This window comes from Achroia grisella, unplaced genomic scaffold (genome assembly GCF_030625045.1).
Source record: "Achroia grisella isolate CSIRO2021 unplaced genomic scaffold, CSIRO_AGI_Agris_v1 utg782, whole genome shotgun sequence".
Taxonomy (NCBI): domain Eukaryota; kingdom Metazoa; phylum Arthropoda; class Insecta; order Lepidoptera; family Pyralidae; genus Achroia; species Achroia grisella.
The window spans coordinates 2,743,940-2,769,372 of NW_026713022.1; the positions used below are offsets into that span (position 1 = coordinate 2,743,940).

The 25,433-nt window shown below is 32.8% G+C and overlaps 2 protein-coding genes across 2 annotated transcripts in view; both read left to right on the forward strand.

Moving 5' to 3' along the window:
* Positions 1–2,828: 2,828 nt before the first annotated feature.
* Positions 2,829–16,532, forward strand: LOC131851213 (cyclin-dependent kinase 5 activator 1). Its single transcript, XM_059201669.1, has 2 exons — positions 2,829–3,536; positions 15,675–16,532. Exons 1-2 carry the CDS (start codon positions 2,829–2,831, stop codon positions 16,053–16,055), a joined length of 1,089 nt encoding a protein of 362 aa, XP_059057652.1. The 3' UTR covers positions 16,056–16,532.
* Positions 16,533–21,469: 4,937 nt separating this feature from the next.
* The window catches only part of LOC131851188 (chromosome transmission fidelity protein 18 homolog), a 48,562-nt gene continuing 44,598 nt past the window's right edge, over positions 21,470–25,433 (forward strand). Inside the window, 3 exon segments of the mRNA XM_059201636.1 lie at positions 21,470–21,750; positions 22,801–23,206; positions 23,445–23,595. Coding sequence (XP_059057619.1) covers positions 21,663–21,750; positions 22,801–23,206; positions 23,445–23,595 — 645 coding nt within the window. The 5' untranslated portion in view covers positions 21,470–21,662.

Here is a 25,433-nt window from a genome sequence, read left to right on the forward strand (position 1 = left end):
ATAGCAGTCGTAATTACATACTATTATTTACTTTGTTATGCCATATTGTTTCGTCTGTAATTATACCTACAATGTTGTGAGCGCCGTCCTTAGCAAATTTATATAGTAGCATATTGATTTTTTATTTGATATTGATATTGAATTGAGATATGTTCGTATTGCTATGATTATTTATAAGTATATTATGCAGTAAGTACTTAAAATCTTACTGCGTCTTTATTTTCCATATTGTAATATATTTAAATATATTTTTTGTGTATGTGTGTAATGGTAAGTTTCCACGATTTTTCATCCTACAGAATCACGGATTATTAGTAAATCAAATATTAGACGACTTTATTTTTTAGATCAACATAAATATTTAGATATAAAAATTAAATGTTAATGTTGAATCCAATGGTATATTATTGTTATGTTTCGATCCATGTATCAAGATATTAGGTACAATAATTTTTCTATACGCATCGTATAACACGCATTATAAAAAATAGGTCATCATATTTATTGCAGTAATGGAGCCTTTGTGGGCTGGGTGTCAAGTGACGCATTCCAACAGACCTATTCTTCTTTACTTTATGTGACAAACGTGAAAGAACTTATGCTTCATTTCGATTTCATTCCAAGATATAGACTAGACAACTCACTTCTTTCGCCTTTGGTAAATATCCTACAATTTATCAATTCACATTTAAAAACTGTTATGATTGGTTGATTGATGACTGGACGGATCCTAATATAACATAGGACATAAGAATATCCACTTTGTGGATAGTGGATGGAAAGTGGATTTTCATTAAAATCTTTTATCTAAAAAAGGAAAAAGCTTAAATTGATAAATTAACAAGAGAAATAGCTGTTATGCTGATAATCTTCGCCATCTCAATCAGAACTCTATTTCAAGGTTCAGTTGCATCTACTTCACTTAACGTTAATTATTGTGGGCTTCTACATATTAAGTTGTTTCACTAATTGAGATTCCTTGCTTTAACATTCATATTATTATGAAGTTGAGACGCTGGGGAAATTTGCGACAAGCACTTTGCATAAATTCACAGCTGTTTTTCAAAGTTACGATTGCGCAGGGTGTCTACAATAAATGCGTATTACATACAAAATTATATAATTGTTATCATTTTTAGGGTCGTAATGATAAAGTTATTTTCGAACTACAGTAATTAGTTTTAGAGTACAATGTGGCTGGTATGTACTTTTAGTTTCTACAAAGTCCTTAAATTTATAAGAAATAATAAAAAAACTATTCTAATATACATTACTTTTTATATGAATTACCATGATAATATTGTTAAAGATCTCCCCCTATTTGAACAATCGACTTGTGATTAGGACGTTTGTAGGTTTGCAGGGTCGAATAATCGTAAACTTTTAAATATCACCATAAATATCTTGTTTTTGTGATGTACATATACAATAGTAAACGAAAGTGAAAAATGTTTTATTTATTGTACAGCTTGTTAAGGCTTATTCAGACTAGTGCAGAGGTCAATCTGGTGGTAGGACTTTTGGAGCTATTGAAACACAACTGCTTGACGTATACTTTAGCTTTAGGATACTAATAGGGGTGCAGTCCTCAATTCAGGTAGTCGTAATTTTGATCCCCGTTGGAAGGGACAGAGGATCGATAAGGGGTTCGTTAAACCACAGATTAAATGAAAGCAATGTCATTACCGTATAAATCTCAACCAATATCCTTTTCGTGTTTATTTTCATTATAGTGTGATAGCTGTAGTAACTAATGGAATACCGCAATTTTATCCGCAGTTTAATTTAACAGAATAGCCGCAATTATCTCCCGAGCTAGTCGTATTGCAACCAGCACCCGCTTGCGTTATTACTTCTGTTTCGCATAGCGTTCAGTCAGCAGTTTTACTAGGCTCCTTTAAGTCGTAGCATGATGTTTAATAACTTACAACCATCCTCAACAATTGAGTTATTAGATGCAAAAATATTTTGCAGATGCGATGGATAATTCAAAAGATTTAAACAAGTTCTTTAGTTTTAGACAGTTAGTATACATAGAATCTGGGATGCAAAATTTGTAGATTTAAAAGATTATTATATACCTATTCTTTCATCTGTGAATTGGCTTTCAATGAGTTTCTCCTTGATATATTAGTATAAACAATAACAATGTTCTCAATAACAAAGAAAGCATTTTCTTTAGATATAAGTTTCGTTGAAAAGGAAGAGCTCACGAATCATTAACATGGAGCTTTTATTCTCTCGACAGCCTTAGCTTTTAAGTTGATAATTTTTTCATTAAAATTATATTCAGGTCAGCCGCCGCTAGCTCATCAACCTACATTTGATGCGGAAAACTTTGACTGACAAATTGCTGAGTGCGACATGATCGGAGATTGCTCGGTACGTGACTCATTACAACATAGGCATGTACTCGTAGGCATATGTACAATATGTGGATAGGTGGACAGAATACCACATTATTATATAACATCTGCAAATATCCACAATTTAAACAGATCCGACAAATATTACTCTTTCATTTGAATCTGCAATTGTCCTTTGTAAATATTATCTGAATCTATTATTATAGTGGTTAATGGATAAGTGTTGACCGTGGCATTATCTAAAAGGAATTAATAAACTGATCTCTCATGGTTTACCGCTAAGAAGACAAGGGTTTGTTTACTGGCGCGGGCGGGGCACCGAAGTCAGGGCGGCGTGCGGCGGTCAGCCCGTCAGCTGGGTGCGCGCGCCGCGGTCGATACGCCGGGAACAGGGCGCAGGCGCGGGCGTATCGAGCCCACACGGGCTGCCGCCGCCGCCGCCGCCGCCCGCGACCGTGATGCATGCGGGCACCTAGCGGCTACACGCGCGCGGGCCTCATGGGCACCGTGCTGAGCTTCAGCCCGCGCGAGCGGCGCCCGGCCGCCGCCGCGCCGCCGCCGGACCGCGCCGCGCTCGCCTACTCCTACGAGCGGCTCAACAATGCCAAGAACAGGGAGAACCGCGAAATGCCGCGCGACGAGCGCCGCGCCACCCTCGACGACGCCGCCAAAATAATCTCCGAGAAGACCGCCCTCGAGAAGAACCTGAAAAAGCACTCGCTGTTCATCAACGCTCTTTCGTGGAAGCGGTTCTCGACGGCGAACAATAACAAGAAGAAACTGGAATGCAAGAGCAAGAGCGTAGCGACGTTCCGGCCGCCCCTTACGGACAATGCACCACTGGACAGAAACAAGAATTTGAGCGTGCAGGGTACGGTGTACGCGCGGCCGACGCCGGTACCCGCTCCGCTGCCGCCGCCGCCGACGGAGGTCGCGCGCGCGAACGCTCTCAACAACAATGTGTGCTACACGGAGAAGCTACCGACGACGGTGGTCGGCCCGGTCGTAGCTCCGCGAAAGACAGTCATACAAGCGTCGACGTCGGAGCTGCTCAAGTGCTTGGGCATGTTCCTGCACTCGCGGTGTCACCGGCTGCGCGACTTCCAAGCGGGGGATGCCGTCATGTGGTTGCGAACTGTGGACAGATCGTTGCTCTTGCAGGGATGGCAGGTAAACAGCAGATCATAATATATTTATAGTTACATTGCGGCGCAAGTGGCGACCTCTATGGTAAACTTTGAAACTGGCACATCTTTGTTTGTGTCTGGAACGATGCCTCGGGGATTGCAGTACATGGCTGCTACATAATGGAAGTCTCGTGTTGTATACGTACCATCATAATGATTACTAATGACTATTGCAAATGATAATTGTGCAATGGGGATTATATTTTTCAAACAACAAAATAAGGTGTCATAAAACGCTTACAGCGGGAACTACATTGCATTGCATATGTATTAATACTACGAGTATTTACGTGGCGACACATTCAATTCAGAAAGTGGTCAAAATTAACGTGGATACACCAATGAAATGACCTCGTTAAATATTTATTTGGTTTGTTTGTGCGTGGGTAGTACCTGTGCACGTACGTCATATTATGAGAACTTTAATTAAGGATTATTGTTAGTCTATTTTTGTTTAACGCCATTCGTTAATAATATAATAATACTATAATTTTAGGAGATAATCAATAAATTCTCTACTGTACTAATTTGAACTATGTTGATGTATAGATCTTTTGTTTTCTTGCATTAACTAAGTACATTTAAAGGAATGATTTCAAACTTTACCCACACTTGAGACGTATTAGAGTAATCCAAATTTAAACAAGTACTGATCTTTTTAAAAGTGATTAAACTAAATAAATACATTTAGAACCAATCAAAATATATAATAAAAAGACGAAACAAAGACTTAACAAAATCATTTACGCATTAGAAGAAAATATGTGTGTTTAGAGATTGTAACAATGGATACCATCATCCAAACATGTGAAATTTCATTTGTCTATTCTCTACATAAAAAAAATATTCCAATACTATGTAATAATAATTCAGGACAATTTACATAGTGCGGTCAACCTCATTCTCTCTCAATCTCATTCTAAAATCACGATTCACTCTCAAAATAAGCAGAGCTTGTTTTATGGGTAGTAAAGAAGTGATGTAATATCTTGTTTTTAATACATGTAAAATACACATAGAAAACACTCAATACAAGTAATCATATTCAGCATAGCTTGCAGGGAGTATAGGACACGAAGGCACCTTAGTCCTCAGGAATGCTGACGTGTGAGTGGTGTCACGTGTATCACGTGGGCCACGTACCGACGTGAAGACTAGTGCTGTAATATATATATTTGTAAACATATGCATAATTTACATAGAAAACACCAAGACCGATACAAACAATCATGCCTATGTTGTACCGTGTACCGTTCTCGGACGCTTCAAATTTTGTACCATACGAGAAATCAAACCCACAACACAACCATCGGAAATCAGTGTGCTAAACCGCTAGACTACTGAGGCCGTCCAAACTATAGACCTCACGTGTAATGTTATGCTATTGGTACATCTCAAGCATCACTAATATGAAAGACTAAGATGATGTGCCTTCATATTTGTAATTTTACTGATCCATATCCGTATCCATACCATATCTCACCCAATAACCGAAATACAGTAAGCTGTTTGATTGTACAGTTTTCCTGTGGTAAATACCAGTATGCTTCCATCAGGTAAAATTGATTTCATATGAGTCAACTTGACCTCTATTTACACTTTCTTATGTGAATTATGGAATAGAATTATTAAACAATATAATTAATAATCATGTTGCTCGAAGTGAACTTGACCTGTGTAGACCAACTAGTTCAAGAATCGAAAATAAAATGAAAATGAATGATTAATCACGCCAATGGTGGTTTAGTTCTCAAATAAAGTTTGTTGTGAGCGATCACACAACGAATATTTCAGTATAAAATATCTGTAGGAAATCACCAGACTCTAGCTTTGTTGAAATTGATTATATTATACTATCAAAATATGTTTATTCATCAAGGTCATTGCAGACTGATGATATATCAAATCTACCGGCAGTTACTACTTTACTTTCGAGCAAAGAAGAAGTGACATGAAACTAGCCTCTCATTCTTTTCAAATGAACTACTATATGTTTACAAATATACAAATTAATTTTTATATTCAAATTAGGGAAAATATAGTGATAAATGTGCTGGTACATTTATATAACGTTTGCTGAACCGTGCTACTTGATCTGGATCAAATATATACCTATCACGCTTTTGCAACATATTACAATGCAGTTCCGCATCATTAATATAATCAATTTTCCCCTAATTTACCTAATAAAATTATTGATAACTACATAATACTCGAAAACTAATCAACTTCAATAATATACAACAGTACATACTACTTAAACATATAATAATTTTATAAGTATTTTTTTAAAATAACAATACTCTTTTTCATGAACAGAAAACAAGTACAAAGAGAAAAACAGTACGTTGAAAAATATATAGCAAAAGGCGGTCTTAACGCTAAAAGCAATCTCTTACAGACAATAACTATGTAAAGGAAAAATGTGATATATACATAAGACACGCCATATTGTATAAAACAAAATACGAGTAAAAAACATACACTAATTAATCAAAAAGATAAAGGACATCAAACAAAAGAATGGGCCATGAGATTTTCACAATGCCGATTAAGTATACATACGAATATATACGAATTTACGAGGACACATACAACACGAAATACTTTTTATACTTTATCTTTAACTTACGCTATAACCTTTCATAAATAACTAGCTATTACCCGCGACTTAGTCTGTACAAACTTCCCCTATTTCACCAAATTATTTTTTGAGATGAGCCATTTTCCGCCCTCGTAATAGAATGTATCTTCATGATGAATTTCATTAAAATCCGTTCAGCAGTTTAGTCGTCAAAAAGCAAAAAAGAACAGACAGACTTTTGCCTATATAATCTTTTAAACGCAGAAATTCGTGAGTGTGGATGAAAGGAAATTTGTTACTGATTCACGCAAAAACTACTGAATGGATTCTAATGAAACTTTACAATATTATGGCTTGTATAACCGAATAATACATATATATGGCATGGCATGGCTATAAATTCCATGCGTGTAAAACCGCGGGCACAGCTAGTATTATTATGAATTGATCAATAAAATCGTGACAACCTTTCATTGTCGCAGTACTGGGCACGGGTCACTCATAGTGATGATTACGTTGCTTGATGTTCTTATTTCGATTTCTTTGTGTTGCACTTGCGTTTTGTTCTTTTAATAGACTTTTGTGCACTTCTGCGTAAAGGAGTGGTAACACCTTATTGTTCTCCGGAATTTGGATTGTATTGGACAAACATTTTATAATACACTTATGTCACGAAACATTAATTAAGTTGAGTCATGAGCCCAATCATTGAACCAATGAAGGTGCCTTAAGTTGTCACGACATATATAATTTCATGAGTCATTCCGCTGAACTTTTATGTGGAAATGCTAACGATATTCATAAGGTTTTCAGAATTACATAATGAAACTAGTGAATTAGTTATTTCTTCATGAAATATATGAACGAATCATCTGTTGTATTTTTATAAGTGCATTCCCAGAGTCTGTCGTCTATATACGGTCCTTGTTGTCTTTTCCGGATCTCTTCGTTGTCAGCATTTTTTACTTGAACTGGGCTGATCTCTTGCTTCTGTCTTCGAAATAAACCGTTTTCTGATATCTCTTTCTTGTGCCCACATGTAGGAATTGAACTGGAGTAATTTGAATGGCAGAGTTAAATAAATGACTTAAATACGTAAGTGATTAAAAGTCTCTTATGTGAGTAAATGCTTTTATATTTGACATCGGCAATGCTTTTATATCTGGAAAGTTATATCTGAAAATCATTTTAAATAGTCTGTGAACAATTGTTTTCATGTATACAAAGATAGTACCTATATTTTAATAAATGACTATCATTTGTACGAGTTATGACTTTAGTCTCTTAAAAATTACACACAAATTGTATGTTCAGAATTTCTTAAAGTTTGTTATTCTATCATTTGTTTTTATTATAAAATATAGAATGTGGAATTATTCGTTCAGATTTTCCATAAAGATATTTCATTTCCGAAAACGAATCGTGTACATTTTGTTTCATTTAATATAAATTATATAATAATCTTAATAAATTAAATATCTGTCTATAATTTTTATTCTTTGTGTACACAAGACATCTGTAAGGTTCAACTTCATTCAGGGTAGCGAAAAACGTACGTCAGTGGCGAAAATCGATAAGTACACGGTAACTCGGAATGTCTACCTAACGAAGATCTTATGAATTGGGGCTTTTTTGTTTAGAACGAGACAGAAACATGAATGCGGGGTTTGCTACCCTCAATGGTGTTGTATGGCATGCCATAAAGGGTGCGGACTGCGGAAGTATTCAACTTTGAATAAATCGGAACTAGTCTTGGAATTTTATAATCAAATACAACGAGCCTTGCCTTAGAATTGTTAGATCATAGTTTCATTGAAATAATTTTGGTATTTTATCAACTTCTATATGTCAAATATTAATTTTTACTTTGAGTTTGATATTAATGTTCTATTATAATTTTAATTTTATTTCAATTTTTGCGACAACGATCTGAATAACTTTTAAAAGTAATAAATGACCTTATATCTATAATATTTATGAAAGTATCCATATCCATAACACGAGCTCTGCGCAGCTTGGTACTAGATGGCGCTGTGTGAATTGTCCAGATATTATTATACTCTTACACTGTTTGATTATTTGCACTACAATATATTTAATAGTGAGAACAAAAACGCTGTTAGGGTAGAACATTTTTTTTTAAGGTTATTATATCAGTTGTTATTTATTTACACTATGAGTAGATACAATATTTTAATTAGGTGCATTTTATTATTTATCTATTACAAAGATATATAATTTCCACATATTTTACACTTTTATATTAATTATGTTGCTGCATAGAATATTACTAATTTTACTACTTTACATTATAAAGTAGTCATCGTTTATTTCCCATTTAATATTGAATAAGTAATGATCATACCCTGTTTTAAATTGTATTATATAGTAGTATTCTCATCGAGTATACGATAAACTGTCTGCAAATCCTAGTAAAATTCCCTTTTTCTCAATTTTCCTTTGTCCCCAGCCCTCCGTCGTTATTCACCGGGATTAATTTAAAGCACGGTGCAGGTCGCTTAACGAGAATGAATCGAAATGAAATCGAATAAGTGTTAAATGGTTGTCTTAAAGATGGGTGAATGACTCGATCCATCTTTATTCTCTTATATTATATTTATGAAAATTTAAAACCATTTTAAATATTACAGAAATGTAGACTAAAGGACCTTCCGCGCTTCGATTGCGGCGGATTCGATTCATCACACAGTACAAACATTTGTATTCATGAGTATGGTTATTTGTATTAGTCTGGCACTATTTATATAAAAAAAACGTATATATGGATTTCTATTAGTTGTCTAGTCTCCAGAACACAAACTATACTTAGCTTGGATTAGATGGCGTTGTGTGAATTATCCAAGGACAAAAAAAAATAGGAAAAATTTCTAAATCCAAAGAGCAAATATTTCATATTATTTTTAACAATAATTAAATAAATAAATAACCCTGAACAATTAGCGCAGCGCCATCTAGTCCCAGGGTAAGCAGAGCTTATGTTGTGGGTACTAGACAACTGAAATAAATACTTAGATATTTTTTTTTGTAAATACATACATAATATACATAGAAAACACCCAGAAATAAATACAAATGCTTTTACCGTTCAAGGAATCGAACTCGCGACCAGCGGAATACAAGCAGTGTCCTATACCGCTAGACCACCGAAACCGTCATTATTAATCATATCTACTTTAACGATGTCTGCATTAGTTATAACTAATCGACCAGCTAAACTTCTTGAGTGGTTTCTATTTGATTATTGTCGATTAATCTAATCCCTTAGGAATCATACTCGTTTATTGCTGCGAGAAATAGTTTACCTGCTATTTCTAATAGTTGATGTTTATTGACAAGAATTGACAGCGAGGTAAGAATTAAGATCAGTCGATTGAGATTTAAATAGGAATGATCATGCATGATCATTCCTATTTAAATCTCATAGGGGAATAGGGGTAGTAGGGTAGTAATGTGGATTAATAATTCCATTGCTAGCAATGTACTATGCTGTTTTCAGCAATAGATAGAGTGATTCAAGAGGAAAGTTTATAGGTATAATACATGCATGTTACAGTATACAAAAATTCGAGAAATTCGAAAACTTGTAATGCATCCTTGCGAAGCCGGAGTTGCTAGTAAATATATATGTTTAATAAAATGTCAGAGGATATAATAAATCAAAATATAATAGATATAAATCCTTATGCAGAAATCATAAAAAGTATTTATTAAATACCAGGGATGTTATGGATATAAAATAAGGAAGGATAGGTTTCGGATATAGGAATGATTATTATACCGGATACGGATACGGATGCGGATATGAAATTATTTCGGATTATCCGTTAGTTTCGGATAATTTCGGTTATTATTTTAGTTAATATTTTATATATAATACGGATATTAATTGTTTTAGGAATTTCAAAAGTAAAGTACAAATAACTAATAAAATGGTTACATAACATGTCCCAATTAGGCTCCGTCCTTATCCGATATTATCCGTAACTTTTATTTCGGATTGGGTTAAGGTTACGGATATTTTTTTATATCGGATATCCGATAGTTTCGGTTACGGTTACGGAGCTCCCTAATATCCCTGTTAAATACATACAATAATATAGAATCTTAACTACATAAAAATGAATGTTTCTTTTTTCTTAATTTAGTAGTAATATACAAGTATCATAACCAAATATAGTATTTCTGAATGTGCATTAAAATACATTATAAATAACATAACTATTTAGTAGGATACTGGAGTCTGTCTGCTTATTCTTTATTTCTTATTCTGGACATCTAAAACAGCTCCGTCTAGTCCCATGGTAAGCAGAGCTTGTGTTATGGGTACTAGACATATTATATAAATACTTACATTTTTTTGTAAATACTTAATATACATAGTAAACAATCAGACCGATATAAATAGTTTTACTCATGAATACAAATGTTTGCATGGTGTGAGGACTTGAACCCGTGACCATCGGAATGCTAGACCAGCGAGGCCATATTTGATTGTGTATTGTGTTAAACCTTTTCGGAGTATAGATTCATATATAATCTACAGCACCTTCTAATCGGGTGAATAGTTATTTATATATATTCGTTTTGTGTTAATAATAAACCTTAAAATTAATATTGTCATGTACAAATTTTTGTATTTTTTATTTATTACTCTTTATTGCACCATAATAACAAAAAAAAACATATATACAAACGAAAACAATATTTAGATTATGGATACAAAAGGCGGTCTTATCGCTTATGCGATCTCTACCAGACAACCTTTGGGTAGAGGAGAAAAGACAGATCCACCACCTGATGGCGCATGATGGAGTAGAAACATTAATAATATTAATATATAAAATAATACATATCATAAACATATACATTCTACATAATATATAAATACATAACTTATAAAATAAATATACAATAATATAATACAAATATATACGAGTATAGGTACACAGCAACATATTCGGGCTTTATTCAGAATATAAAACAATTATTGTTTTATATTCTGAATAAAGCCGGTAGTTTTATCAGAGGCTAGTTAATAATTATATATTTTTTTTTATACTACGATGGTAGCAATCAAGCATACGGCCCGATGATACCGATACGATGGTAAAAGGTTACCGTAGCCTATGAACGCCTGAAACACCACCCCTGGTGTTTCAAGCGCTTATCACTTGCGAGTTGCCGACCCTAAAATAATAGTTAAATGTACTTCACAAAGGATAAAAAAACAATATTTTAATCTCTTTGGAGCATATTTTATAGTTGTACAATGTGAATGAAGTGACAGGCACAGCAAACTAATAAATCTGCGTGAAATCGAAATGTTCCATGTTCTAAGTTAACCTACATTAATAATTACTCAGATTTCCACGTACTACTCTGACAGAACCTTGACATGGATCGGTGTATAAATCCTATATTTGTAGCCAGGCATTAGAAAGCATTACTATTTTCGCTTTTAAAATAATACGTAAGTTTTAATTACAAAAACATCAAAATATACTTAAGTCTTGAATTCTAATTATTATAGCTTGCCAAATTATTATCCCAGAGAAAACTTCAAAAATCTTTAAACCGTATGAATTCAATTTTGTGTTGAAATAGAAATAATCTTTGTTCAAATAAACTTAATATGAGCACTTTTGAATAGTCAATTTTTTTTTATTCTACCACTCATTCGGAACGCAGACTCATCACTAGAAGAAAGAGCAAGAAACTTGTGTGTTGCTCTTTTAAATAAATAATGTTTTAATTAGATTTACATTAAGAAGGATATTTATGTTAAGGGGTGCAAGTTGTATTAATATTTTAAATTGATAAACATCTGTAAGTTATTACTGCTATTACTTAAACAATGACAAGTTATTTCCTATTTGTAACTTTATTGTTACGATATGCTGTCATGAAATAATTAATGTAAATGTCGTCTGGAAATGGAATTTAATGGAACTGGAATTGAAATAATTGGAAACATAGAAAGGATACCTATTACTACGCATTTAATGTAGATAGATATATACAACGATGAAGTGGTAATTACCTAATGAATGACACGATATTATCGTTTACAAAAAGAAAACTGTATATATATATACACAGTAAAAAGTATACAGTACCTATACATATATACTGCATTTCATCCTTACCAATATCATCTGCTTTATCTAAATTTTTTCTATAGGCTGAAGTAATATTTACGTTTGTTAACAAGTTATTGTACCTAATGGTTATGATTTTTACAACAGGCAAGTTTTGGTCTTTGTTCAATTATAGAAAAAAGTGCTTTGTAGTTAATTCATTATATTTTTTAATTTTAACATGATTTGTTCTCCTCGAGAGGGTTTATTTCTTCTTCCATAAATTTTGTGATTACCAAAATCTATTTTATTATGTTAGCGAACGGATAATAGAGCTAAAAGCTATCTATTATATTATTATTAAATCAGTAACAATTATATTAAAAGAAAAAAGCATAATTCTATAATTAACTGGGTGTAATGAAATTCTTACTCTGTCCTTTCCAGTTTGAAGGTTCAAAAACATCGTTATGCTCTTCAGTCATTGCCTCGTCGCGACGCTGTCTGGTCTCAGACGTGACAATTACCAATAATGGATATATCCAAAGATACTGAACTATAATAATATTTCTTATCTTTATATTTGGTGACAATTTATTGTGAAAGTTTTGAACATGGCAGCATCTAGATCTTTGGTCTTTGTTCAATTTAAAAAATAAAATAAATCTTTATGATAGTCAACTTGTGGGAATCGAAAGATAATGGTGCTCTAGCAATTTAGTACACCGTTGTATTGTTCTGAGTGTTTTCTATGTGTATCATGGCCAAAAATTGTATCTAAGTTGCATACAGCAGTTGTCTAGTATCCATAACACAGGCTCTGTTTAGCTTGGGACTAGACGGTGCAGCGGTGGTGTGTGAATTGCCCATTATTTTATGTAGATGGAATTTTAAAAAATACTGATTTCTCACATGACCTGAAGACGCAAACGTACACATGAAAAGCACTATTTGCTATTTATTTTATACTATGGATTTCATGTCGTTATGTGACGTGTTTAGTACCCATGGTCTGAGAACTGAATTATCATGACTATATATGTAGACTGTAATTTCACCACTCACTGCTACAATGCCAGACCAGTTTTAAAACGAAATCTTTTAGATAATAATATCGTTTCTGATCGTGGTGGGAAGACATGACCTTTTCTAAATATATCACTAAATTCGGCAATATAATTAGAAGCCTTTATCGAGCAGCCACCTGGGATTGTAAAAGATCCACTCTTAAGGGCGCGTCACTTAGAATATAACATGTATTTTTTTAAACTATGCATCCAGCACATGATTTATTATAGTATTGTAGGCGTATTTGGAAGTTATTAGTTGCATGCATTTAAGTTTTCGACCACATAGATATGAAGGGAAAAGTCTTATAAGTGAATTGAAAACTTGAATATCTAATATTAGAATAAAAGTTACCTTTTAATAAATTATAATTTAATAAATTATATATTACTTTGTTTATTGATATGATATGGATGGCGTAAATGAAAATATATATATTTTCAATAGATATCTCTGCTACGTGTGTAGACGTCTACACTCGTAAAATTCGTAGACGCGTTGCAAGCGCCTGAATACGCAGTATAAAAAATACATTTCTTTATACTTGATATAAGGGCGTATTACACTACCATGGACGTGTTTATACGTATTTTACAGTTATTAACATAATATAAATACGAAAAGTGTATTCATTAACTACGACGCGATGTAGATCGACAACGTAGTTATCGATTCTAAACGATACCATTTTTGAATTTGATATAAAATGCAAACTAGGAGGGCCAAGCTTGTGCAACATGACAAGTTCAAGATTCAACCCCACCGCATTGCACCATCGTCCATTAAAGTTCATTCCCCTAACTAATGCAAGGGTGTCTCAGTCTGCGCACTAGCGTAGGAACGCATGTCGAATTTTAATGGACTACACTGATCTATGGGTATTGAGTTTAAATTCTTGTAGATACAAATGGATACAAATTATCCATCACCAATTTCAATTATATTACTTATTCACAACCGTTGACCCACGCTACTTCATCTGCATCACACTTACATGACATAATTTACTAATATCTTTTAAAATTATAGCCTATGTGTTATTCTGATGTATAAGCTATATAATGTGTATAACTAAATAATAAAATCATCTAATGTTAATATAACTTAATTGTACAACTAAGAACCTAAAATCAAAAAGCTTAAAAAATATTATATAATACTATAACTAAAATATATTATTAAAAGGGGTCCCTTTAGGCAAAGATCCGAAGATACTGGCAGCGTTCGTTATTTCTAAGAAAATTTGAAAGTTATGTGTATTGTAAAGTTTCATCACAAGCCGTCAGTAGTTTCTGCGTGAAAGAGTAACAAACATCCATCCGTACTCACAAACTTTCGCATTTAATAATATTAATAAAATTAAAGTAAATAATAATCTTGATGATTGTGAATAAATAAAATTATAGAGTTGTAACGTTCTACCTGTTACGGTTTGGACTGTTATTGTTTAAATCAACTAGAGAAAAGTCAAATAAGGCTTCACTCGCATTCATCCAAAAATAATTTGTAAACTTTGCAATAACGAGTGACCTTTATAGTATAATGACTCATAGAATTGCTTATTTTCGCAACTAAGCAGTACCTATTACAACGGTTATCCTTCTTGTTTTGCTAATTGCTACTCCTAAGAACTACGGAGACCAAGTAACTTGTAAGGTTTGGCGACGAAATAGATATTTGTTATGTAAATATATAATAATAATAATAATCTCAGGACAAATGGCGCTGTGTAGCCATCTAGACCCAAGATAAGCTAGCTAAAGCTTGTGTTATGGGTACTAGACAATTGATACAAATTCATAGATACATTTTTTTTGTAAATACATACGTATACATATTATACATAGAAAATACCCAGACCGATACAAACAATCATACTCATGAATACAAATGTTTGTGCCGTGCGAGGAATCGAACCCGCGACCAACGGACGTAAAGCAGTGTGCTAGACCGCTAAACCACCGAGGTCGTCTAATATAATGGCAAACAAGCTGACACTAAGTGATGAATGGAATCTGTCGCCTATATACATGTAGAACAGCGCGGACAACACATCATATGACGCACAACTAATGCGGTGTCAGTTAAAATATAGTAGCAATAATATATACATAGTTGCGTAATTTCACTGCCTAATCTCACCCTACAACCAAGATACAGCTTACAAAGCAAGCTGCTTGCTAACTAAATAAGCGAGACAGAGGTACTGAGGCAGAAGGCTTTTGTGCAAAGTCTATCATCCTCTTTTTTTTGGGTAAAGTATATCTAAAAAATACATAAGTATACAAAAATTAAACAAGTCTTCTACAAAATCTGCCTTTTGTTTGTGCTGTGTATAAAATATCTAACGTCATATATTGTCTCTTTTCAGGATGTGGCCTTCATAAACCCAGCAAATGTGGTGTTCGTGTACATGCTCGTTCGGGAGTTGGTAGACGGCGAGCGGATCGCCCGCCCACAAGACCTCCAAGCCGTTGTCCTCACCTGCCTTTACCTCTCATACTCTTACATGGGCAACGAGATCTCCTACCCTCTCAAGCCGTTCTTAGTCGAAGACTCTAAAGACAAATTCTGGGACCGGTGCCTGTTGATCGTCGATCGATTGTCCTTCAATATGCTCAGGATCAACTCTGAGCCTGGTTTCTTTACTGAAGTGTTCACGGAGTTGAAGGCCTGCGGGACGGTGGAGAGCCCCCCGCCCGCGCCCGCGCACCCCGCCCCTCCGCCCCCACACGCCATCACAGCCGCCTGACACACGGAGGTGGCCGTGCTGAGACTAGCACTCACTGACCGCCCAAGCCGGGTGTGATGTCGGCTTTTCAATACTCAAGGTCTTGGTCAATCGTCCTCCATTTAAATAAAGGTCATGTCAGATTGGAAGATCAGACACGTCAAGACAAAGCAATGTGTATAAGAAAAATAGAAAGACATAAGTTAGAGAATACAAGATTTTTTTTATTATTTTGTTTAATAGTAAACGATCATAGAGATGCGATAGAATTGAAGTTACTTTTTTAATCAGGGTTGAAGAATTAGAACTGAAATCTTATTCTAATATGAGAGAGATGAGGGATCTTTTCAAAAAATTTACAAAAATGTCTGTGATCGGTGATTATTTTGCTTTACACAGTGCTCCGTCGTGATGGTTTTGTAGATTGAGATTGGAGGGTATCTTTCAACTGGTATTAGGCTGACTTTATATCTGTAAGTTTTGCTTATATTACAAAAAAATCGCTAAACTAGTATTTGAGTGTAGTAGGTATATAATATGAGTAGTCTGATATTTTTCATTTACACTCACTGGGTCCGTACTCATAATGGCATCAGGCTACTCACATAATACACTACAACTACAATGAACAGAATTTACAGTTGTAAAAGTCGCCTTAAATTTAATTACGTATTAGTTTATACTGTTCTTTCCGTTAAAAATACGTTTTCTTTGGGATTTATACGTATATTATCACAAAATGGCATAAACTAGCAGTTTTCAAATTTCGAATTAGCGTGGTTTTGAATAACTCACAATACAAATAAGATATTATATTTGTGTTGTCAGTTTTTTTCCTCTTCTTTTGGCTCCGGCGAATGTTGTGAGTTATTCAAAACTATTCCAATTCGAAATTTGAAAACTGCCATAAAGCCGAACGTTTTAAAAAAGATTGTAAACTAAAGAAATATGTTAGGCCAGTAACATTAATTACAAGTGTAATGAATGTTACTGGCCTAAAATGTTAAAAACAGTCTTATTTTTTTATGTACTATATGATTGAAGATTGAGATGACAGTCATATCTCAATGTGCTCATAATTAGTACTATTCGCATCGCCCATCGGCTCGACATGGCATGATTTGCATTGTATTATGTTATAGTTTTCACACATCATCTATAGGCTTGTAATACTTATGATAATCTTTTTTAAGATCACACATTCACCTCCTTTTTAAGAATTCAACTATTTATTTCAATTTTAGCAGCGAACCATTTCATACCTAAGGTATGATGTTAGAGATCCTTAAGATATGTATCTATGAATGTAGGTATATTATACAAATGAAATGTAAAATTATAAATAAGTTTTCTAAGGATCAGGTACCATTCGATGCTGCCATATATATGTAACGAAGTTACTTGCTCAATGTATTCAATTATACAACTAATTGACGATTGACCAACACTTTAGAAAAATTAAAAATAATGTTATGTTAGAGAAGTGAGTACAAGTACTAATAAAAGGCAAAATAGTTCCGCGATTGTGATATCGCATCAGATTGCATCGCACATCTGACGCAATGTCTTCATTTACCTAATATTAGATAAAAAGTGATAAATTTAAAAAAAATTAATTAATTTGTACTTAATAATTTCAGACAACAGTCATAAAATCATCAATAGAGAAAATTATAATTAATTATTACATAATTCGATATTTAAAATTTGAATTTCGAGCCATAAGGCAGAGAATGTAAGTGGATACCTCTCGCCATTTATGGTTACTGGTTGAGCTGACCTGGCTTAAATGAAGTGCAGCATTTACGCCGTGGTATGGACATACCACGTTAAATTGGTTAATGATGCACTTTTATGTTTGTAGGTAATTGTCGGTAACGTTACTTTCTTACACTGCTGTCAGTGGTATGTTAGTCCATTAGTACAGCGTTAGTTGGTAAGTTAAGAGTTACGTCAAACTGTAGTGAAATGAACGTATTGCCATATAGTTAGATGATATTAGTAAAATATCTGGCAGGCGGGAGGATGCAATAAAGCAAAAAAAATCAGATATATTGATTCTGGTAAAACCTTCAATGAAATGTACGTATTGTAATGGGAAAACTAGAGGAGGGCTAAAAGCGCGAGAGAACTTAATTCGATGCAATGAAGAACTTATTGATAGCAAATAGGTCAAATTTTGCGAATGATTAAGCGTTTTGTACAGTAATATCGAATAAAATAGTACATTTTAAGTCTATAGCTTAGTTTAGAAAAATGGATTGCAGGCACTCGGTCTGTTGGAGAAAATACCAAACCAAATGGCCTTAGAATGTTACAAATTCAATTGTATTGTTACCATACAATTTATATATTTACAAAAGTACTGAATAGTACTTATTACGCGAATAACAAAATTTATATCTTTTGTGACATTAGAAAAACTTTGTAGCTACCTAGTGAAATATTGAATTTGTAGATTGTCAAAACTTCAACCTTTGATTAGATACCTATCAAATTAAAAGTCACTGTTTTTTTTCATTAGTAATTTATTTGATTTACGAGTATACAACTGTCAATTTATATCAGCTGCCTATGACAATAGATACCTGTATAATAAAAATCTGTATTATAAATAAAAAAGACTTGAAATATAAAATTATCCAATATTAGATAATGTAATATCTTAGTAGAAACCGCTTGGACGTATCTAACAGAGTTATCCAACTTTTATTGCTGATTTAATAATATAAAATTATTGATAGATACATATATAAATTTCATGTTATTATATCAGTAATAAAATAAAAAAAACTCAGTCTATTTGGATTAACTTCATTTAAGATAGGATCTATAATTACCTATGTAGTAGTACCGAAGTCCATCCCTATTGTGAAAAATAATATAATTGTTAAAATGGCGTAGTTTTGGAGGTAAATAAGTAATACTTCTATGTAGTTTATGACTTTTTAATTAGATTCTACCAGAAAAAGTTGTTGGAAAGCACTATGATCTCATTTTATCCTTAATATGTGATTACGCAAGTCTATTATTGAATGTTCTAGACGCTCTTATTCGACGTAAATTTTTTTTCCTATTAAATATGATTTATCCATATTATAATATAACAGCTAGTATAATTATCTACTACAGTCATAACGTACGTCTTATATAGGTACCTTTACAATTACTATTTTGCTTTCACTAAAACAATCTACATTATGCATAGGTAGTCTAGGCATCGTACCGAGTGTCCTTGTAAGTCAAGTTGTTTAGTCGAGTGAATGTCATGAGGGTGGTAAATTGTAAGTATTTAATAATATAAAGAAATCTCATTAAACTGTTCCAAGTCACTAATGATTAGGTGAAAGTAGATGTCTGTGATGTTTATTGTACATTAGAATTTGTGTTTGTGAATTTTGTGATACTATTGTTTATGATTAAGTGTTTATTATTTATTTTTCAGTGAAATGTTGTAATGTTTATAGGCAATTTAAATGTGGTTTAAAGTCAAATAGGCAATAATTTGATTTCTGATATTATAAGTTGAATTTAATTGATATTTTACACGATATTGATGCCGTCTGTATCGAATACCTGCCATGTAAGGATTGTATCTAATTTAAATCGTTTTATTTGTGAATAATTCCTATATATTAGTAGTTACTATTTTCTTTATGATTCACGTTGTTAATTTTTTATATATTTATTTACCAATTTTTTTTAAATTAAACATTCCAATTTACGTACTATGTTTATATGTGCTGTGGGTACTTGTGAGTACCACATGTGTCTACTTCGATATTGTGTGTGAATGTGCATCGTAACATTAATAAAGGTATTACCGGTCAGATACCTATTCTACAATACATTATCCATGTAACTCACGTTTGTTAAGTAATCTATTGTAAATATACCCAATTATTAAAAAAAACTTTCGTATATATAAGTTCGTAGTTTTATTTACAAATACCTGCACGATTAACCTGTGCGAATATTCATTGTTTCAACTGTATTTTAATAATTATTACTACCAAACACGAACTCGCTCTTTAATTAGTTACAAATAGTATCTACCTATCTAAAAAAGATTGTACCTAGTTATTTAATTAAATAAAACAGGAAAATGGTAGTTCCTCGGTGTCCTGTGGTTTTAAAGTAGGTATATGTATTTCAGATGGACTGTCCGGTTTCTTTATGTAACTAGAAGGGCAAACAAGCTAATAAATCAAATTAATCTGAGAGACCCTGGCAGATCCATTCTATACCTCGCAGGGATTCTATAGTTTTTTTCCCATATTCGTCCATCTCCTTTTCAATGATGGAATAGGCAAAGATCTTTCGACCGGATTCTATAGATAATCTATGTACCTATAGTCTGTTTTTTTTTTAATCCCGGTGACTAAATAGACAGATGTACCTACATAAATTAGAAATTTGATTTCAAATAATGTCACCACCAACAGCGGGATAGTGGTATACCTGCGATACCGATTTGTTTAATCGGAAACTTTTATTTTAATATAATATTTTTAAAGCGTTAAATGACGTTTCCACAACAGTTTTTTAAAATTACATACCTAAACTAGTGTTTCCATTACTGTATTATTGTCGTATTTTACAGTATAAAATTACATTTTTGTCGCTTCTGTACAAATAGTATTTTTTACAGTATTAAGTTACAAAGCAACATTTTTTTCTTTCAAATAGCTAAATGTTTAAAATAGGTGTTTGATGATATATGACACTATGAAAAGATCATTTGTTTTTAAAAAAAAGGGTTTATTTTAGTTTAAATAATAAAATCCATTCTGATATAACAACCATATATTTTTTATTAGCTATATCTAATTTATTAATTTTATATTAATGCGTTTTAAACAAACACCAACACATTATTTCTGAATAACCTATAAAAATGGGCAATTAATATTAATTTCCAATAGTGCTACAAGCCTATTTAAAAAATTGAAAATCCTGGCAACATTGGGCTCCTGGATTATTAAACTAGACTATGGCTATATTTGGGTACTTAGCAAAATGAAACTAACAAAACATAAATTAAATTTCTAAAAAAAAAAACTAGTATTTGACTATCAAAAGAGTAATCACTAATTCGAGAGATAATATACAATATATAGTAGTATATGTACTCTTCGTGACTTGCCTTTCATCCAAAGTCGTGAAAGAAAGAGCATTCTTTGAATTCTTGTTTAATTGTTGTTCTCAGTTACGAATTAATCTTTACTGCCATTATCTGCTCATGGCGAAATACCATAAAAACGGAGTGAATGTAAAATCAAATCAAGAGAAAAAAAAATTATCTGCTCTTGTCATTTATACATTGACATTTTATTCATGTATTTCTTATCTGTGTATATGATATATAATCTGTGATTTCATTTTTGGTTTGTTTTGGTCATTTTTGTCGGCTTTTCTTTTTGTTTTTCCCGCGAATTTTTGTTTTTGTTCATTTTATTTACAAATATCTGGTTACTTTAATCTCTTTACACAATAAAAAAATGGTAAAATAAAAATAGTCACATCTTTTATATTGTTATTAATAATATTGAAAACTTTATTAGTGGAAATCTTGATAACCTCTACAAAATATCAATTTACCTTTTTGTAAACAATTTTCTGATTAAAATGTCTGATTTTCCTGACCCTGATGAAGAATATGAACTTATGTACGCTGATGAATTGGAGTTACTACGAGATGTTGACGAACCTAATGGTGAGGCATGCTTCAATATTTATATAAATAGTAAATACACATTTTCTCTTTTTGAATGCTAGATTATTAATTCTAACTTGACTTCTGTCTCCTAATATCTCCTCTTAGAAATCTTATGATTATTATATTCTAAAATATAAAGAACAGCTGATTGGACTGACAAGGTTTTGTTTGCCTGTACCTCTCAGTTGTTTAGCATTCAGATTTATTTACACTTACTTTAGTTTAGGACTGAATTTTCTAGTAGCTGAAATGTTCATTAATGCTATTCAAGTTCAGATTGAACAATTATGGAAATAATATTATTCCTTTTTTTAAATGTAGAATGTTAAATGAAAAGTTACATGTTTAAAAATATGAAATATCCAAATTAGTAAAATAAATATTTTTTAATCCTAAAAGTAGTGTAAGTGATTCCTTCTAACTTTAAATATATGTGAGCGAAAGATTTGTCAAAATTAGTCTAGCCGTTTCAGTGAGTAGTAGTAACAACAGACAATTTTTTACAAATAAATTGTTGTACCTTGTATACTTTCATATGCATTTATTGAAAAGCTTTTAATCTTATATTAAATATTGACATTTAAACATACTAAATGAATTGGTATAGATTAATTTAATATATGCAATCATATTATTTCAAATATGATCTGTAACCATTTGTACAGAGTAGTTTTTTAATCCATATATTGATTATATATACAGAATCCATATTTATAACAATTAAATAATAACAAGTCAATATCCACTCAGTAGAGATTATGCATTAAGAAAAATCAATAGCATTTACAATAAACTTCAGTACTTCGACTAGTCCTGAGATTAAATGTACAGCACTAAGCGAAACTGTTAAATGAGGCTATTTTAATGTTAAAAAAATTGGGTTAAGTATTAAATTTAATAAACACAAAATTGAATTGACAGGTTGGGTTTGAAATAAAGGAGCCTGCTTAATGTTGTTTCGTTTACGAAACAACAATAAGCAGGGTCTTACTGTATAGTTATGAATATAAGTACTATTAATCAGTATCTATTAAAAACAATCCACAGATTCAAATGTGAAAAGGAAACCATTACCAGCCAAGAGGAGCCTTGACTTTTCCAGTCCTGTAACAAATAAAACTCAATTCACAAAAGAAAACAGTGATATAACATTAAATGACAGTCAACCTACCAGTCAGAGCCTACAGCCATTAGAAGAATATTTGACACCAAACAATGCACCAAGTAAAAGAACTGCTGATGAACTTTTTGGTGACATAAATGATATAGATTTTGAAGATATAGAATTGCCGAACAAAAGGCAGAAGACAGAAGAAGAGAATGACTTGGAATTAATAAATAAGATCATAGAAAGTAGGAAACTTAAGCAAAGGCTATTGGAACCTTCGAGAGGGAAGAGTGATGTAGAACTTACTTATATATCCAAAGAAAATTTGTCTCGGGATATACCAAGGTTAATTTTAGAAAACATCTTGTTTATACTAACTAATGTTGTATTATTCTGTGTGATATAATATTATACTTTAGTTTAGTTTATTTTATTTATTATAGTTATTATATGTTATTATTGTTTGCCATTCAAATTTTATTATAAAAAATAATATATTAGATAGTAATAACTTGTTATTAACACTTTTATACTACTTATGCTACATGCTACACTTATTTATTTTTCAATTTAAACTTTCCAGGTGGCCTTTCATGCCCCTTACAAATTCCGATGGTGAACGAATTTATGTGAAGTTAGAATCTGAGGAATCATGGGAGAAATCATTAGATACATCTAATCAGACATCATTACATTCAACATTTGCTAAAGCTTGGGAAGAAGCTCGCAAACTTGTAAGAATTTTTCATATTTTTGTGTTATTACTACATCTTTTACATCATTTTAGAAAATAAACAGAAGTTGTTGTTTTAATTTCTTGAATTATTTATATGTACAATAAGAAACAATTAATGGGATCTTCTTTTATTTATTTTTTATTGTTATTTTGGCATTGTTTCAACTGCCAAGATCACGGTTAAACCTAAGAGCAGCCGGGTAGTTGTAAAGCCTTGTCTACCTTCACATCATGATGGTTGAAACACAACCCAAATATAGGAAAATCAATAAAAATGTTGATTTTCCTAATTGTATGTAAAAGATACAACTTGGTTGAGATTGGAAGCAAAACTATTTAATATTCATCATAATTACATAAGTACCCTCACATAAATCAATTTACAAATAATAATCAAACTACCCATAGTTTACATACATAACATATCTCACCCTTATAATCTTTAAGTCTCAATTTACATACTAAATAGATTCATCAATTGAATTACATACTTTTATACATTGTTTTCATACACTCACAGTTGCATGACATACTATGCCCACTACACAAATTTACTTAAGGCACACCAATTATCTCTGGCCACAAATCAGGGTCTGGTATTAATACTTCCGGTGACTCATCTGGTTCAGTATCATCTGGTTGATCCCAGGATGGTCTGCGTTGAAAGCCATTGCAATCTTTACTACCCCGAGCTAAGATCTGATCTGCGTGGCGCCTATGTATTTCTCCATCCTCTGTTCTCACCCTATATGTACTTGGACCCTCTATATCCACAATGGTAGCTCTGAGCCATTTTTGTCCTGACTCATATACACGGATTAATACTGCCTGATTCTTTTTAAAGATTCTATTTGGGACCCGGTTTGCTGCTGCCTCGAGTTGATTCTGGGCATCATCTGGTACACAACTCGGGTGTAAATTAGAAATAGCAGTTCTGTATCGACGACCATTTAGAATTTCTGCTGGTGTCTTATTTGTGCTATTTGGTACAGTGCGTAAATGATATAATGTTTTTGAAAGCTTCTCTGACCAAGTTATATTAGAATTGGCATATGTCAACTTCTTAAGTTTATTTTTAAAAGTCTGTATAGCCCGTTCAATATGTCCATTCGTGGCTGGATGATATGGAGGTGAGTATTTGTGCTTAATGCCATTCCTCTGAAGAAAAGAATTAAATTCATCTGAGGTAAAAGCCCTGCCATTATCAGATACCAAAATCTCTGGCAATCCTTGTGCTGCGAAAATCTTCCTTAGCACACTTATAACTGTTTCACTGCTCATTGATGGAACAATCTCTGCTTCAAACCACTTGCTGTAACTATCCACCAATACCAGAAATGTTTTTCCTTGGAAGGGTCCTGCAAAATCTATATGCACTCGACCCCATGGTTTTTCAGAAGGTATCCATGTCTGTGGGTCTTTCGGTGGGTTATTTCTGACTTGCTGACAATGTACACACTCTGACACAACTCTCTCGATGTGTCGATCCATATCATGCCACCAAACATATCCTCTAGCATAGGATTTGGTCTGAACCACCCCAGCATGTGGGGCATGTAATAAATCCAAAACTTTACTCTGTAGTGCTTTGGGTATAATGACTCTGTTGCTCCATAGTAAACATCCCTTACTAAGTGAAAGAGCCTCTCTACGAGACCAAAATGGCTCCAAATCTGGATCTGGACATGAACGGGGCCAGCCATGAAGTATATGAAACATAGCCTTCTGTAGAATTGTATCTTTCTTGGTTTCTCCAGCAATTCGTGTCACGTCAAGGTCCCACCCCTCTGGCTGCTCATCCAGCAGTAGCACTTCTCTCAGGTCTTCTTCTTTTAG